Here is a 16,651-nt window from a genome sequence, read left to right on the forward strand (position 1 = left end):
ATGCAAGGACAGCTGCTTACCTTTTTAACGTCCTGATTTACTTTATAAAATGAGGCTTGCGACTGAAACCTTGAATGGCCCGATGTGTGTGCGTGTGTGTGTTTTTGGGTGAGCACAACTACTGTAATGGCAGGATGACAGATAACCTGACCTTTACTTCACTGAAATCCTTTTTTCCATGAGCAGCGAGCAGAACTGCTTTAACCCTTCCCTTTTCCACAGTCTCTTCCCAGCCCCTTGTTGCAATGGCCTGTATCAAGCTCTCGCACGTCACAGTGGACTCCAGTTTGTGAAGGTTCTCAAAGGAACCCTTCAGTTGCGCAAACGGGGGTCTGGACAGTGAGTATAGAATGGGGTTGGGTGGCTGCTCCTTTACGGCCTGGAAACGGGACATTCGGCCCAACTAGTCCGACCGTGCCCAGTGTTTGTACTCCACACAAACCCCCAACTCCCCCATTTCCGCTCTCCTATTCCCTTCTCCCTCAAGTGGGCATTAAGTTTCCTCTTAAACATGTTGGCAGTTTTCTGCTTCAACCATAGCTTCCAGCAGCAAGCTCCACACTCTCACCATCATTGCACCCTCCTAAATTCCCTCCAAAGGGTCAGAAAACTCCTAAGCACTCTTTTTCTATCTCTCCACCTTATCCCTTTCTTCCCCATTCTTCCTGCCGCGCCTGAAGACCTTTCTCTTCAACCAGTGCCCTATAGTCACCTCTCCCCCTCCTCGGAGCCATTCTCCGTCACAGTCAAGTGCTCTGGGTCGCTGCCCTGCATGAGGGGCGCTGTGTGAAATGCGGGTTGTTGAGAGGGAATAACGCAACGAGAGTGATGAGTTTTCCAGCCAGAGCAAGCAAGCCGTGTAGAGTGTTTGTCCAAGTGTCCGAAGGCGGGAGCTGCAATCCCACCCTACGCACGGGACGTGAAATAAAACTGACTGAATCGGAAAACAAGGAGATTTTCTGCCTACCCTTTGCAGTGCCTCTGGCACAGGGAGGGAGGGAGGGGGAGAGAGAGGGAGAGAGCTGGCAGCCCACGCAAATTAACAGAGCATCGGGCTTGTTCAAGTGAGGAAAGGAAACATGCTCACAGCAATATCAGCGGAGAGAGAAAGAGAGAGAGTGAGACTGTAAACAACTGGGATAATGGTCCTAATCTAAAACACTGTAGCTAGCGTCTGTCCTCTTTATATCTGCTAGAGTTAGGGTTTGCTTTCTGAAAGCTCTTGGTGATGCCGTGATGTACGTATGTACAGCTTGACATCCAATCTCCAGCAAATAAATATGGGCTAATACATGACTGTTGGCGAGTTGCAAGGCAGTAATTAAATTAGGCCATATTTGTGATGCAATAAGCCGCAGAAGTGGAGCCGGGCGGTTTGCAAATGTCACCAGAACTGCGAGTTTGAATTACTGCGTTAAAGTTCGTTGCTAGTTCTTTATTCGTTGTAGAATCTTTTTTTCGGGTGGGGGGGGGTGGTGGTGGTGGGGAAAAAAAATCAAATCAAATCATACTTTTCCTCCTTTCCTGAAGAGGTCAGGTATCAGCCAGGCAAAGTGGGTAGCTCTCTCACCTCCCAATCAATTGGTTGTGGGTTCGAGCTTCCACGTCGGTGGGGTGGGGGGGCTGTGAGCTCACAGTCCAGGCTGACCCTCTGATGCGATGCAAAGTTGGAGGTGACGACGTGCGATATTAAACCTATCTGCCTGTTGGGATGGACGTTAAACATCCTGCAGCAAGTCCCGTCTGCCTTTTCCGGTTGGACTTTAAGGATCCCATGACGCCACTCGAAAGGAGAAGGGAGTTTCTCTCTCTTTCCCGGTGTCGGGCCAACAATTCCCCAAATAAAATCAGTCACTCACTTCACGGCTGTTTGTGGGATATTGCTGCGAGCAAAAAATTGGCTGTCGTGTTTGTTTACCAAACAAGAGTCACTGTGTTTTATAGTAAAATCCTGAAGTGCTTGGAGACGTTTTGAAATTGTGACGCATATACTGAGCAAGCGAGCGAGTAAGTAAGTATGAGAGAGAGAGCGAGAGAGAAGATTGAGAGCGTTACTATACGTAAATGAGGCATGGGAGCAAGTGACTCTGTGTATCAGAGAGAGAAAGAGTGAGGGAGGGAGAACGTACACATGTTTGTGTAAATGACTGAGAGTGTCCTGAATAGTAGTGATGGCAGGTGCACCGTGATTTATTTAGAATTTACTGATAAAGATAGTGGTGGGGTGTGTGTGTGTGTGTGGGGAAGGCGGGGAGAGACAGAGAGAGAGAGAGAGAGGACTGTGAAAGAATAAGTAGCACTGGAGAGTTGTGTAAACAATGACGAGTGTTTGCTGCAGGGAAAACACTGGGCACATTTGCTTTGCTTCATCGCAGCCTGGACGCAAGGAAAGGTGCCAGTCTGTCAATCCTCTCGCTTCGAATCATTCCCCTCTCCCCACCCACCACCCCACCACCACCACCGCACACCCACCCACCTCTCCCCGCGCGGATATCTGCAGTCATAAAGATTAAAACTGACTGCACTGCACGCTTTTACAGCTGCTTACAAAAGCCAGAGAACACATCAATACAAACAAGGGTCATCTTCTGCCAACACTACGCCCAGAATTGAACTGAAGATTGTGTGTGTGGGGGGGGGGGGGGGTATTTTTGCAAACTTAACAGTACTTTAAAGCCCTTTCTAGCAGAATTCAAAGAATAATGAACTTTGGGAAAAGTTCCTCAAGGCATCAATAATATCGTCAGGGCAGCCTTCTGCACTACGTTATTTTTTTACTGCGACCGCCGCTATTTGAACGTGTCACAGATAAGTATATGTGTGCGTTTGAAACATGGTTTCACGGTAGGGTCAACAGAGCTGGTTAAAGAAAAAAAATAGCCGTGCGTCTTCGCAGCTCTCTTTTCCCATGCTACTCAGCTGTCATTAACTAATGCATAACAAAGTGGTCTGTCATCAGAAGCAAACGGTTCACAAACCTGAGCCGTTTCCATCAAATAATTTTTCACATGAAAGAGCTGGGTCCTGAATAGTGTCCGATTGTAGTGCGTTTACTTTGGTCTCGGGCAACCCTGGGTGGCCACAAATGGAACACATTGGCCGAATTTACATCAGAATATGGTCTTAAGATTGAGACACAGTGCTGCGCGATAGGGGGTTGAATGGACCAGTGCCAGGGCTTTGACACAGCAGGTCTGCTGCAGTGACTGTCACTAGGGGTAACCCGGGTCCACGCAAAAATCTACTGGCTCGAGACATTTAATGTTAATAAAATGCTGCTCTTATCAGAGACTTGGGCATTTCTCTAACTAGCGAATGTGCCTACAAGGCGCAAGAATAAGCTGCGCTCCGTAGTATTATTAATAATAATAATTTTTGCATTGGATACAGCGCCTCATCGCATCTTCGAGACGTGTCAAAGCGCTTCACAGAATATACTGTAAAGTGAATTGGGCGAACGCGGCAGCCAATTGCGCACAGCAATGTCCCACAAACAGTCGTGGATTGAAGTGGCCAGATTATTATTATTATTGTTTTGTTCTGTAAATGCGTCTGTGCGATAATTATAATCTAATAATAATAATAATCCTTCCATTTATTAAAGTGCCTTTCACGTCAGGGGGTTGTGCACATGTCGAAGTGGGTCACAGGGTGTAGTAACTGAGTTTTATGGGCAAATTACCACAGGATGCTCCTTGTGAAATGTTGTGAATTTCACCCCCAGACTTTGCAAAGTAACTCCACGGGTGAGTGACTTTCTTGTGCATTTCAATAATGCATTCACTGCGGTTGGCTAATTAGCACATCAAATGCATTATGAAATGCCGCAACATTTCACCTCCCCCCCACCCCCCCCACCCACACTCCCCACCTCCCTGTTTCCCCAGTGATAGACTGTAGCTGTAGTGTTTACTTTTTTCTTGTTTACTGGCGTTAGTGTTGATGCTTTAAATGGTAATCCTCGCATTTGGTACACTGCCCCTCACGCCGGGAGGACGTCTCAAAGCACCTCGCAGGGTTTTAACTGTAAAGTCTAGCCACTGTGCATTTTGCAGGCTTTTTTACTTCGATAAACTGGCAAAAGCAGGCAGACAGCAGCGACAAGATGTGCATCAATTTATTGTTTGCTTCCTGTTTAAACAAGAGAGAGATAGTGACTTTTCAGAGTTTTGGGCCTGTTTAGGACTCCAGGACTCGAGCTATAAACAAGGTAGTAAGGTTTGTGGAATGTAAATTCACACCTCCTGTTTGTTTTTGGTCTTTTCTGTCTAATGTATTCTGGATGTGGAATTTCCTGGCAATCAACTGTAGATTATTTCTTGCTAAAACAATCATTAGCCTTCCTGTGTGATCCTCATCATTCATCGAACACACGCTGACAGCCACCAGCACCAGATAATGAAACACGATTAGTCTTGCTCCATTCACCCCCATCACCTCCACCAACACACACATGCACACACACACATACACACACGCACAACATAAAACACCTATGCACTCACAAAACACGACACACACAGATACAAACACAAAAATACACAACACATACACAAAACACACAAACAAAAAAATATACACATATACACATTAAAAACACACACACACCACGCACACATACACAGAAACACACAAACAGCCAAACAACATACACACACAGGTCCAATTTGCGATGGTCACATAAGAGATGGAGAGTTTGCAACATCCTAAAGCCGTCAAAGCTATCAGGAGAGATTGAACACCTTGGAGCGTTTCTCGCCAGAGATGAGATGGTCGAAGGGAAGGGTGAAAAGGTTTCAATAAAGCGGACATTTTCACTTGTTAGTGAGCCCGAAACGAGGAAGCACATAGCTAAGGTAGCCAGCGGTCGATCGAAAAGGGGAGTTTAGGAGGAACTTCTTCACGCAGAGAGTGGTGAGTATGTGGAATTCACTGCCAGAAGTTGTGGCTGAAGCCGAAAGCACCAGTGTATGTTAGAGGAAACAAGATGCGTACACAGGGGAGAAGGGAATGGAGGGGAATAGGATGGGTGAAGGCTGTTATGGAACACTGGCACGGACTTGTGGGGCTGAATGACCTGTTCCGTGTGGTGTCGGTTTCTGTGTTGTATCATGCTTTGCATTTCTGCATAATGGGAATCCGTACAAAACCCTGGCAGAATGCACGACAAGTAATGCATAAAAAAACAACCCCACAAAGCTGACAAAGATTACTTCACAGCTGCGTGAGAGAGAGTTTAGATTTGACAGGCCACTTTGAGAGGAATTTACAGCGTATCAATAGTCTCCACATACAGAGAGAGAGAGAGCGAGAGAGAGAGCGAGAAAGAAAACAGAATAACTGTGCTTCTGGGTGGCGGGGCTGGACACAACTCGATAAAAAGAACAAAATACACAACAAATATATCAATGCCAACACCCAAGAGTTCATCAAAGCCAAAACATTTTTTTTAACGTAATAAAAACCCAAACAAAAAAAAACAGCCAAACTTTTCTCAGAAATCAAAACTTTTCACTCGAAATCATTTCACGCACGGACGCAATGTCAACTTGGGAAGCGGCCAGAGTTTGGGGGCCAAGACAGACTTGGTAAGGTTTGTGACAAGTGCCTCCCTGCTTTTGGCTGCCAGTTTTTGGACGCATTTGGTCATTCAGACACGGCTGACCTTCACCCAGACGCATGTCACTTTTAAAACAAAATCCCTTATTTTGTTGCCGGTCGTGTTTTAAGCAAAACTTCTCAGCTGTTAAAAATGATATTTTCCACCGGCTGGCATCCTTCCCCCTTGTGTGTGTGTGTACATATATATATATATATATTTTAACGTGTGTATTTTGCTGAGAACTCAAGTTGCGTCTAGGTGACTATGTTTAGACGTAGCGTGGCATTAACTGGGGGCTGGGGGGAGATTGATGTCTTGAGTCCTGCCTATTGTTGTGACGAACCCGACGGAAACACCTCCTAATTCCCGCTCCCTGGGTGGCTCTTGCCTTTAATCATTGTCTGCAAATGATCAGGACAGGATGGGTCACCCACCCACCCTCTCTCTCCTACCCCCCCCCCCCCACCCCCCTCTCTCTCTCTCTTCCCTCCCTTCTCCACACACACCCACACCCACGCTGTTTGAGTTGCATTCGCGCAGTACCACTATGCGATCTGTCAACACAAGTTGTTTTCCTAAAAGCAAGCTGCTCGAGGCATTTGAGACGTACAAAGGGGGGGGGGGGGGGGGAAAGAGAAAAAAAAAGGAAAAATAAGTTGCGATTTGCATGACAAGCCTTCTCCTCCCTTAAACAAGACCAACTCTCTCCGTGGTGGGAGACTCGGGTTAAGCTCTGAAATAGGCAGCATCTGTTTTGGCTCACCCTATAGATTCCCTTCTCTTGCACAGCCACGGTGAGGAGAAACAAAGAGGAACTTGTACAAAAGGTGATTTTCTTTTCGAGAGAGCCTAAAAATGGCATAAAGGGGGGAAAACCCACCCACAACACTGTAAATACTTACATCTCCCACCTGTGCCCCCAAGCTGAACTCTCCCACACATTGGGAAGCAAACTCTTTGACGTTGCGTAAAACCCCATCTCAAATTATCCCTTTGCACAATGCAAAACACATTTCAAGCTGCAGACCAGACCGTCCGGACTGCATCCAGGTGCTACCCTACAGCGTTCATCTTATGTGATCAGAGACGAGAGATGGAGCCCTCACATTGTCATCCTCTCTCTCTCTCTCTCTACCCACTGCCACTTCTAGTTCAGCATTTAGGTTGCCTCCAGTCCACGCTTATAGAATAAGTGTCAGTCAACAGTTTATGAGACAGTGGGGCAATCGCAGCCAAGACAAGGGCTAGACCAGGTCTCGGCTTGATAATCCCACCCACACACCCACTCCACCGATAAAACTGGTCATTCACTTCATGGCTGTTTGTGAGGCCTCCCTGTGCACAATTGGCTGCCATGTTCACCTACAAAAATACACAGTCACTCCACTTTTTGGGATACCCTGTGAAGTGCTTTAAGACTCCCTCCCACCGTGAAAGGTGCTGCATCGATGTAAAGACTATTCTAATTACGTGCACAAAGGATGGGGCTTGGAGCAATTCCGTTCGACACAAAGATCCAAGAAATATTTTGCGCTTAGCTGGTCAGGTTGTGAAAGGACCAAGGATCCAGATGTTCAGGGCCAGGACTGTGCCAGAAATGTGCAAACTTTATGTTGTCTACTTTGAAATACGGATCACTTAAGCATCCATCAGAACCAAAAAAGATCAAATCACCCACCGGGTTGAGAGAAAAAAAAGCACAAACAAAATTATAGAAAAAAAACCCTTAAGATATTGTCACCTCTCATATAGGTACATCACTTGATCATTGCCAGATCTTGTGCCATTTTGTTCCACTTGTTAAATCATTGCCGTTGGTTTTCCCAGCACTGTGTTGGCAAGATTTTTGGCTGGATGAGAGGCTGTGCACGGGCCAGAATAATTTGGCACAGAGAAGAGGCATTTGCTGTAATCTGCAGTCACGCTACTTAATTCAGTCAGAGTCTTTGGCGGGATTTGAGAGGAGCAGGGGGAGATTTGCGCACGTGTCTGGAAGATGCCTTTCCAATTAAGCCATTGACACGTAATCTAACGCAGGTGTAATTCTTCTTCTTCAGGTGTGCAAAACCAGAACCATTGACTTGCCTGACGGAGTGTCCCAATATGCTTGGTTTCCCTGTCTGGAGGCAATTCACAGCCTTCCATTCAAGTTCTGGCTGAAGGTAAGTGAGGGTTGTGGACAGCAGCTTGAGACGGATTGATGACAAATCAAGCAGTTTTGGCAAGCACAAGACTTTGGCAAATCGTTCATTTCAGGACATAAATAGTTTGCGTGCAGATTTCCTAAGAAGAAAAGTAACCAACCCCACCCACGGTTCTTAAGGAGGCATCAGTGATTGATACAATCCACTGAAAATACTTGCATGTCATCCATCCCAATGACCCACAGGAACTCCCACTCCCACTCAATCTTCTCCCACACCGGAGTGAGCTCGGGAACTCCGCAATTTCCGAGTCGCTGATTACTTTTGCGACTTGGAATTGCGGTCATGATTTAAAAAAAAACTTTGAGTTGCACGAATGCACAAGTATTCCTTTACACACATCTCTGTTACTTTACAGAGACACATTCTAACAAGGGTTTAGTATTTACAAAGATAGTAAGCAAGGCAAAAAATAATAATAAGAGAGCTTCCCTCTTCCCCTTTGCCTCACATTGCTCCAGTGATTTGTGAGACATTCCTGTGTGCAAATTGGCTGCTACATTTGCCCACAAATGCACATGACATGCAAGGATGATTGCTGTTATTATTACTATTTTCCTTCAGCATTTGTTAATATTCTGATTTTCTATAGACAATGGGGTGGGGGTGGAAGGAGCTCAGTGGGAGAAAGGAAAGAGTTAATGAAGAGACGGTGAAATGTTTAGGACGCCATCCCAACGGAAAGTACCGAAATGCAATAGCTTTTACACAAGACTTGTTAGTAGAAAGTTAAGGAAATGAAAGAACCCTATAAAAATATATTATGGGTTCTCGAATAAAATCTAATGGCATATAACCATTAAGTGTAGCAGGGAAACCACACCAGAGAAAACTGTGTACTTAATAGTCCTTTCTATAACACCACCCACCCCCCCCCCCCCAACTAAATGTTAATCTTTCCCATTTTTTTCTCTCTCCCTAATGAGGCTTACTTTGCTCAGCCGATGGTGGCTACCGCAGTCATTGTCTACCTGGCTACAGATGGAAGTAGTCTCATGAATCAAAGACAGGAATCAATTGCAGTTCAGTTGGTTGACACAAAGGATCAGAATCACAGCCTGGGTAAGTTCTGCTCAAAGAAACACACGCACGCACACACGAGCACGCACACGCACGCACACGCACGCACGCACGCGGCAAAAAAAAATCAGCAAAACATACAGTCAATTCGCTTCACAGTATATTCTGCGAAGGGCTGAGAGACGTCTCGAAGACGTGATAAGGCGCCCGTATCGAATGCAAGAACAATCCCGCAGAGAGAGTCCTGTAGAGTGGGAATGTGGCTCAGAATAATGGTAACTGATAGTGCTGAACGATTCAGGTCCCCGGGGGGTGGGGGGGGGGGTCAGTAGGCCAATGACACACGGGTTTGTAAGCGATAGCGTCCATTCCATCTCGCGCAAAAGTCGCTGCGCATTCGTTTTCGGGTGGAAGTCTTTTTTTAATTCGCTCTGCCTTCTTTCTTCGTGTTTCAAGTTTTTTTTTTAGAAAAAAACAGGCCAAAATAGGTATTTTTTCCTTCCTCACTCCTCTCCTCCCTGTCTCCCGCCTCTTGGCCGAACGGGCAGTTTAAAAATAAAACACAAGGGGAAATCGTGTAGCCGGGCCTGGAGGGGGTTGGGGGGGAAGGGGAGTGCGATGGGGGGGTGGGGGGGTGGAGGGGGCAGCTTCTTGTTGACGTTCAACTGATCAGTGTTTGTCTTTTTGCCTTTGTTTTCCACAGGAATGCACCTTTTGAAGTGCAGGAACAACCCTCTCATTATTCCAGTCATGCACGACCTCAGCCAGCCCTTCTACAGGACCAGAGCCATCCTAATTACCTTCCATTCACAAAACGTCGCAATCTCTGGGGTGGCCATGCGCTCCTTCCACAACTTTGACCCCGTCACAATTAGCAGCTGCCAAAGCAGTGAGATGTACAGCCCCGCAGAGCAGAGGTGAGCCCCCGATTCCACCTTTCACCTTTCCACTGGTCAGTCGTTTCGCCAGATGAAATAACGATGGCGGTCACCTCTAACATTAAAGGCCCAACATGTCGGAAATTCCTCGTCCGTCAACGGTTTACACTTAAAGCAAGACTTGTGTTCTTTTCCCCACCCCCGTAATAATAATTAATAATCCTTGCATTTGATACGGCGCCTTAACACGTCTTTGCGACGTCTCAAACCGCTTCACGGAATTACACTGTAAGATGGAATGACCGTGTGTTTTGTGGGCAGCCAATTGCGCCCGGCAGCGTCCTGCCAATAGTTGAAGGCACGTCACCTCGAAGCCAGCTCAGACCCAGGGAGATGCCCTAGTTATGGACGCTAGGTGCACACTAGCCAAAGTCGCATCTAGTTACTGGGAAAGCAAAGGTTATAGACAGTGTAGATAGTGAAACCTTAGATTTATTGATAAAACACACGGGTGAAGCATAGGCTTGAAAGCTGCGAAATAGCAAAAAGTTGTTGTGTTTTTTTTTTACGAGCTATTAGGTACTTGTATTTCCATCTCATTAGTTAGAGTACCGTTATCTACTCCAGGCCCAGATATTTATAGTCACCAAGTGTTAAAAAAATCTATAAGCCTTCGGTTTAAATTCAGCTGATAAGAGTGTTTTCGCATGAACCGGGCGCCAAGGTGCAGCGTGGTAGACAGCGAAGAGGGCGCCAAGCAGAAATGGGGCATTGATACTTCCCACTCCGATGGCATTGGAGCTCTTAATGGACCCAGTGGGGGAGGGGGGGAGGGAGGGAGGGAGGAGGAGGGGGGCTGGGGGCAGTTTAACTCAGACTGGGAAGCGATGCAGCCAACTCAGCCAGAGACCGATCCCTGCAAACGTGCGACTCAGTTCCGCGACACTTAATTCGCCTACAGAACGCACAGTCGCTACACTTTGCGGTACACCTTGCGAAGCGCTTTGAAGCGCCCTCTTGTCCTGAAAGGCGTTACGTCAAAATGCAAGGATTATTCTAACACCGCATCGTCGGACCCCAAAAATATTTATTCCACCGGAATAACAAGAACGTTTTTTTTTTAAAAAAAACGCTATCTTTTTTTTAAAACCGATCTCTTTAACTTCAATAAAGACGCTGATTCCAACATGGAACAGCTTGTGACGAACGGACTGTTTCCATACCCTAACTTCTGTGTAAATTTCGTTAAAAAATCTGCTTTTGGATTTTTGGTAAAGTGGGTGCCTTTTGTTATTTCCTGTGAATACCTTTGGGTATTTTCTGAAGGGAAAGAAGTGGACTTGCCCACAGGATGCCAAATGCTTTGGCCAGGCACCCTCTCTGTTTGGCGACGTTCACTGTCAAGTCTGATCCCGGGAGGTCGAAATCCTTGTTACAAAGTCCTGTATTACAAGAGCCACAGTTATTTTACTCTCTTGTCCTGCCCCACCCACTCGAAACACGGCAGCCGATTGCGCACATCAGTGTCCCACAAGCATTCGTGGATTGAGTGACCAAATTGTTATTCTTTTTGAAAAGAAATTATTGCGAATATAACGCAGGTTCGATTCTATAAATTCTTTCTGTTCCCTCCCTCCCTCCAGCTGCGTCCACTACTCCTGTCAAGCCACAGAGTGTCAAGAGTTGAACCTTAAACACGCAGAGCTGAACTGTACGGGTAGCGGGCATTATAACAGCGATCAGTGTACGTTGACCTGCCATCGAGGTTACATGCTGCACAGCCGAAGAGATGAGGACGCTTCCAAATGGCAGGTCTGTTTGCACTCTTCATGTATTGGCGTTGCGGCCCCCCAAAAAAACAATCAGATCGATTTACCAGATCAGGTAAATTTCCAGACTTTTACTCGCGTGGGTTTTTCCCCTTTGGAATTAATAATTAACTCGTGTCACGATAAGGGTCTGTGATTTTGCAGATAAGTTCTCTTGCAAACCGAGGTCCTTAAGTTTACCAATGGTTTGAGAATCGCCAACAAAATATACCGTCAGTTGACTTTACAGTATATCCTGTGAAGCGCTTTGAGACGTCTCAAAGACCTGGTAAGACGCCATATTAAATCCCAGGATTATTATTATTATTATCATCATCATCATCATCGCCAGTTAACAGTATAACTCAGCCTTCCAACCCAGCTCTACATCAAGGGGATTAGAGTCCTGCCAGCATTTCAAATCATGCTTGATTTTACTATATCTTCCCCAGACAAAGCTCGACACATTAAATGACTGGAGTATTGGCAACACTTGTGCCACAGACTTCTGGATTTGGCACCGGTGATCCTAAATAAGATATTGTTGTTTACGCCTGCTGTAAAGGAGTTGTACCAAAATGATACCCACGCCACACATCACCGCTAGTGTCGCTCCATGTTCCTGCACTATTTTTGAAGGGAAAAAATCATCTAAAACTCAGTTTTGAAAAAGAACAGAAAACGTAGGGAATGTTCGTTCGCTCAGGCAGAACTCTGACAGGAAAGAGTTTCTGGGTAGGTTTTTGGTACAGTTGACTAATCTTCCATCACACCGTTTGCTCATGTGTTAGTCACAGACAAACTGGATTCTGCTTTCAAAATCCCAGTCATTAACAGTGTAACATCCCCCATTCTGTGTGTAAAACTTAAGACAGTCCAACATGGAGATGCTACAAATTAGAATCCGTACACTTCAAATACCCGTTTAAACGCTAGCTGCCTAATTTGCCACATTTCCTAACACTTTCATTTTTATGATATGATATCATTACAAAAATAATCCATATGTTGTGGTATAGTAACTTTCATGTTGGCAGGACATCTCAAAAGGCTTCACAGATGATGTTGTAAAGTGAAGCGACGGTGTATTTTCTTAGTGGACAAATGTGATAGCCGATTTACACACAGCAATGTTCCTGAAACAGACACCGAGTGAGTGACTCATTTTATTTGGGGGATTGTTGGCCAGGACAGAGACAGAGAGAGAGAAACTCCCTTCTCTATTCGAGTAGCATCACGGGATCTTTAAAGTCCAACTGGAAAAGGCAGACGGGACCTTGGTTTAATGTCTCATCCAAATGATGTCACCTCCGACAATGAGGTGCTCTGAATTGGAGTGTCAGCCTGTAGGCAATAATGAGCATCAAGTCTTGATGGGGGGGCTTGAACCCACAACCTTATCACATTCAAAACCGTAATGAAATAGTGAACATTATTTGCGACAGTTCGTGCAGCAAAAAAATCAATGTATTGATTGATTTCAATGCTTATATTGTTACCTAAATTGGTCACTCGCTTCCTGGTGAACATTGCTACGTGCAAACAGGCTGCCGTCAGAGAAAAAAATAATGTACGGGAAAGCCAGTGAGCTGGAATCTGTCAAACGGCAGCTTGAGGAAAGCGTAAACACAAGTAAAGTAATCACAAACAAGGACTGCCCCCTCAAGGGGCAGGTTTGCGGAGAAGCAATCTTAGCTACTGTCAATTAAAGTTAATGTATTCAAAGGCTTTTAAACCCAGAGGAACAGAAAATATGAATTAGTGATTTCCAGAAGACATTACCATTCAGAGCCAACCAGCCATATCAAGTGCCGACTGTACCTAATTAAGACCAATGTTTTGGTGTTGGCCACAACCTCCCCACAGGAGGCTCTTTTTATTTTGAGTTGGAACTGAGCATGTGCGAGGCATGCGCGTGTGAGCTCTGTGTTAAGAGAACCGAGTACTTTAGCTGGAAGAAAACATTGGTCCAAGACCATAGCAATTTCCTTGTAGATACTCCGGGGAAAACCTGTGGGGAGGGGGCGGCAAGCAAAATAGTAATCAACTCTCAGTGACTCGAATCACAATCTACTTCATCTCTCTCTCACACACACACAGACACACACACAGAAAGTTAAAATTGCATAAATATATTGTTGGGAAGGTGGCATTTTTTTTTGTCTCTCGGTTAAGCACGACCCCTTGTTTAATTTTTTTGTTTTAATTTTTTTTTAAATCCGAATGTGATCTCTTAAAACAGATCAGTTCAGTTCCTGGGACAATGTGCTCTGTACACTCTCTGACCTACCAAAGAGATTTTTTTTGTGTATTTACCACAGCGCAGTGTTAATACAAGTTTATAATAATAATAATCCTTGGACTGGGAGCAACATCTCTCACATAAGGAGAATGTCTTTGAAGAGCTGCACAGGATACACAGTCAAGTGTAGTGACCGTGTTTATTGTAGGTGAACAATTTTCGGTTTTAATGCCTAATGCCTTGCCTGAAATGACAGCACCTCCGACAAGGCAGCGTTCTCCCAGCACGGCATTGGAGTGTCAGCCCGGACGGACTATCAAAGTCCCGACGTGAGGCTCGAGTCCACAGGTGTCTGACTGAGAGCGCTACAGACTGAAGCTGGCAGACTACAGCAAATTACATTTGCTAAAGCCTTTCACTTCGGGAAACACATCAAGTGATAACCCTTCCCTCAGCCATGCAGTCTGTGCCATGGGGCAGGATCGGGGTGGTGGGGGCGAGCAGGAATGCAAGCCATGGCCTCCGCCTGCACCCTTGTCTCAGAAGCTCGCAGGGAGCAAGAGAGCCCAGAACTAAAGATCCAGCGTTAGTATTTGTGGTTGTAAATAGTATTTATTCCTGAATGGAGATGAAGGAGCTGGAGTTGAGCCATACAATCACAACCATCTCGTCTAGACTTTGTACTTTGCAGAGCATGAAACTTGCAACTTGTGCCTTTGTGGAGAATATGAATCAAAGCGTCATTTCCGCAGTTTGGGGAAGAGGGAGAGAGAGGGAAATGGCACACAGCAGTCATCCCATAGAACCTGACTAGAAAAATTGGTTATACAGTGAATTGGTTTCCATAAACTTTCACGATTTATGGAGCCCTTCAACACTTCATAAAGCCTTTACTGGCAGGGAGAGCTCTTTAAATCAGGACAAAATAAGCTAAAAAGAAGCAAGGTCTATTATGGCTTTCAAAAAAAGTGTTATTTTTTTGGTCAACCGTGGTTTGACACACACAGAACCCCATCGCTAGGCTTCAGAGTATTCAAACTAGATTGAATTCTACCTGTGCATGGAAATTTCCCTGTGTTTGGAATGACGTGCAATTCACTCCACCACCCACCCCCACCTCTCCCACCTAACTCCAGAAGGTATTCCTGCACCGGTGGGAGAGTACCAAGGCTTGGGAACTCCCAAAGTGTGTGTTGGGGTACCTCAGGCTTTTAACCGGCTAAGACCCTACGTCTTCCCATTGTGAACACTGTCTGACCAGCTTCCCTTTGCTTGTGTGACGAGGACCACCGTACCTTTAAAGTGCATTGAGCCACAGTGTTAAGAGGAGCCGAGTGCAAAGAGTCCCAGAACAAGTTAGATTGCACACCAAAGGTTTTGGGGACGCAGAGCGCTTCATCATAATTGGAGCCGAGTCGATGATGTAACACAAAAGGGCGTGAGATTCACACTTAAAAAAAAGTGATGATTTCCCACCTATTATGTTATCAGTTTTATCTGGAGAATGGGTGATTGCACTTTCTCCTCTGAGTTAGAAGCTCATGGTTTCAAACCTCATACGTCCCTTTTGTTGTGTTGTTGTTCATGGCTGTTTGTGGGACATTGCTGTCTGCAATTGGGATCCTGTGGGACTTTCAGACATCCTCCTGATGTGAAAGGCGCTATATCAAATGCAGTGGCTATTATTATTATTGATAATGAGAGAAAGAAGGAATTATTTTTGTGACCTTGATTTTCAGGTCTGGCTGGCTTCATGTATTTGAGCCTCGATTATTTCACAGCAGTTCAATTCATGTGAGATGCAATTTGTGGGAGAGATACCATCAGTGCTATCGAATTTCTCCCATCATTAAGAAAACCGCAGTCTGCCACAGTGGCAAAATTGTTTCCAGAATAAATAACCAAATACTGGGGTGAATACCGGCCCAAGTCAAAACATTGTTAGGAAAACTGCTCAGATCTGTCATTTTCAAAGAAAAATTCTCACAACAATAAGCAATGGTTTCGGGCCAGTGAGCAGGACAGCGTACTTGGAAACGGACTTAGCAATGTTAAGGATAATAACATTTCCTCCCTGAGTCACATATTACGGCCGATCTTGGTAGGAAAAGCAACAATTACGATGCACCACGTGGGTCTGAAATGGCACTGATTAATTGCATCAAATCGATGGCAACCACCTCCAAATCTGCACTTTTTAACTCTTGGAGGGTTTGCCACCGAGGTTGCGGGTTCAAACCCCACCTCGGAACTTTGTGCCTTTGTGGAGTCTACACAGTCGAGGCGAATGCACCCCCGCATTGCTTTGCCAGAGGTGCTGTCGTTCAGACGAGACTTTAAACCGAGGCTTTGTCTGTTTGTTTAAGTGGACGTTAAAGATCCCATGGCCCTGTTCGAAAAAAGAGAATTTCTCCAGGTGTCCTGGTCAACAATCCACAGATACAATTGGTCATTCACTGCATGGCTGTTTGTGGGGCATGGTTCTGTACAAGACTGGGCTGGCAGATTGGCCCACAGATATATAGCCACAACACTTCACAGTAAAATCTTGTGACGTGATTTGAGGTATCTCAGTGACATGATAAGACGCTATATTGAATGCAGGGATTCTGTATGCTGTATTTATGATTAAAATTGGCAGGGAGAAAAAGTGAAGCATCACCAGTCAATTAAAAAAAACTCTGGTGATTTATAGCTTGGTTTTCTTGAAAAGTTCAATCAATGGGCACGTGAATATTTTCAAGTGAAAGATTAAAGAGGACTCGTTTTTAACAGCGACGGAGTAAAAATCCAGACGCGTGAGTGTCCCACAGGGAAAAAGTAAAAAAAAAAAAATTGCTTTGAAACCTCCCTCTTAAAAGAAGAAAAAAAAACACGTTTAAATAAGTAAAAGCAAC

At 45.3% G+C, this 16,651-nt stretch overlaps 1 protein-coding gene across 1 annotated transcript in view; it reads left to right on the forward strand.

Moving 5' to 3' along the window:
• LOC103180420 (pappalysin-1) overlaps nt 1–16,651 on the forward strand; it is a 196,019-nt gene that overhangs the window by 134,306 nt on the left and 45,062 nt on the right. The window contains exons 16-19 of the mRNA XM_007896253.2: nt 7,660–7,764; nt 8,733–8,868; nt 9,530–9,743; nt 11,348–11,516. Coding sequence (XP_007894444.2) covers nt 7,660–7,764; nt 8,733–8,868; nt 9,530–9,743; nt 11,348–11,516 — 624 coding nt within the window. The remainder of the gene's footprint in view (nt 1–7,659; nt 7,765–8,732; nt 8,869–9,529; nt 9,744–11,347; nt 11,517–16,651) is intronic.

Source organism: Callorhinchus milii, unplaced genomic scaffold (genome assembly GCF_018977255.1).
Source record: "Callorhinchus milii isolate IMCB2004 unplaced genomic scaffold, IMCB_Cmil_1.0 Scaffold8, whole genome shotgun sequence".
Taxonomy (NCBI): Eukaryota; Metazoa; Chordata; class Chondrichthyes; order Chimaeriformes; family Callorhinchidae; genus Callorhinchus; species Callorhinchus milii.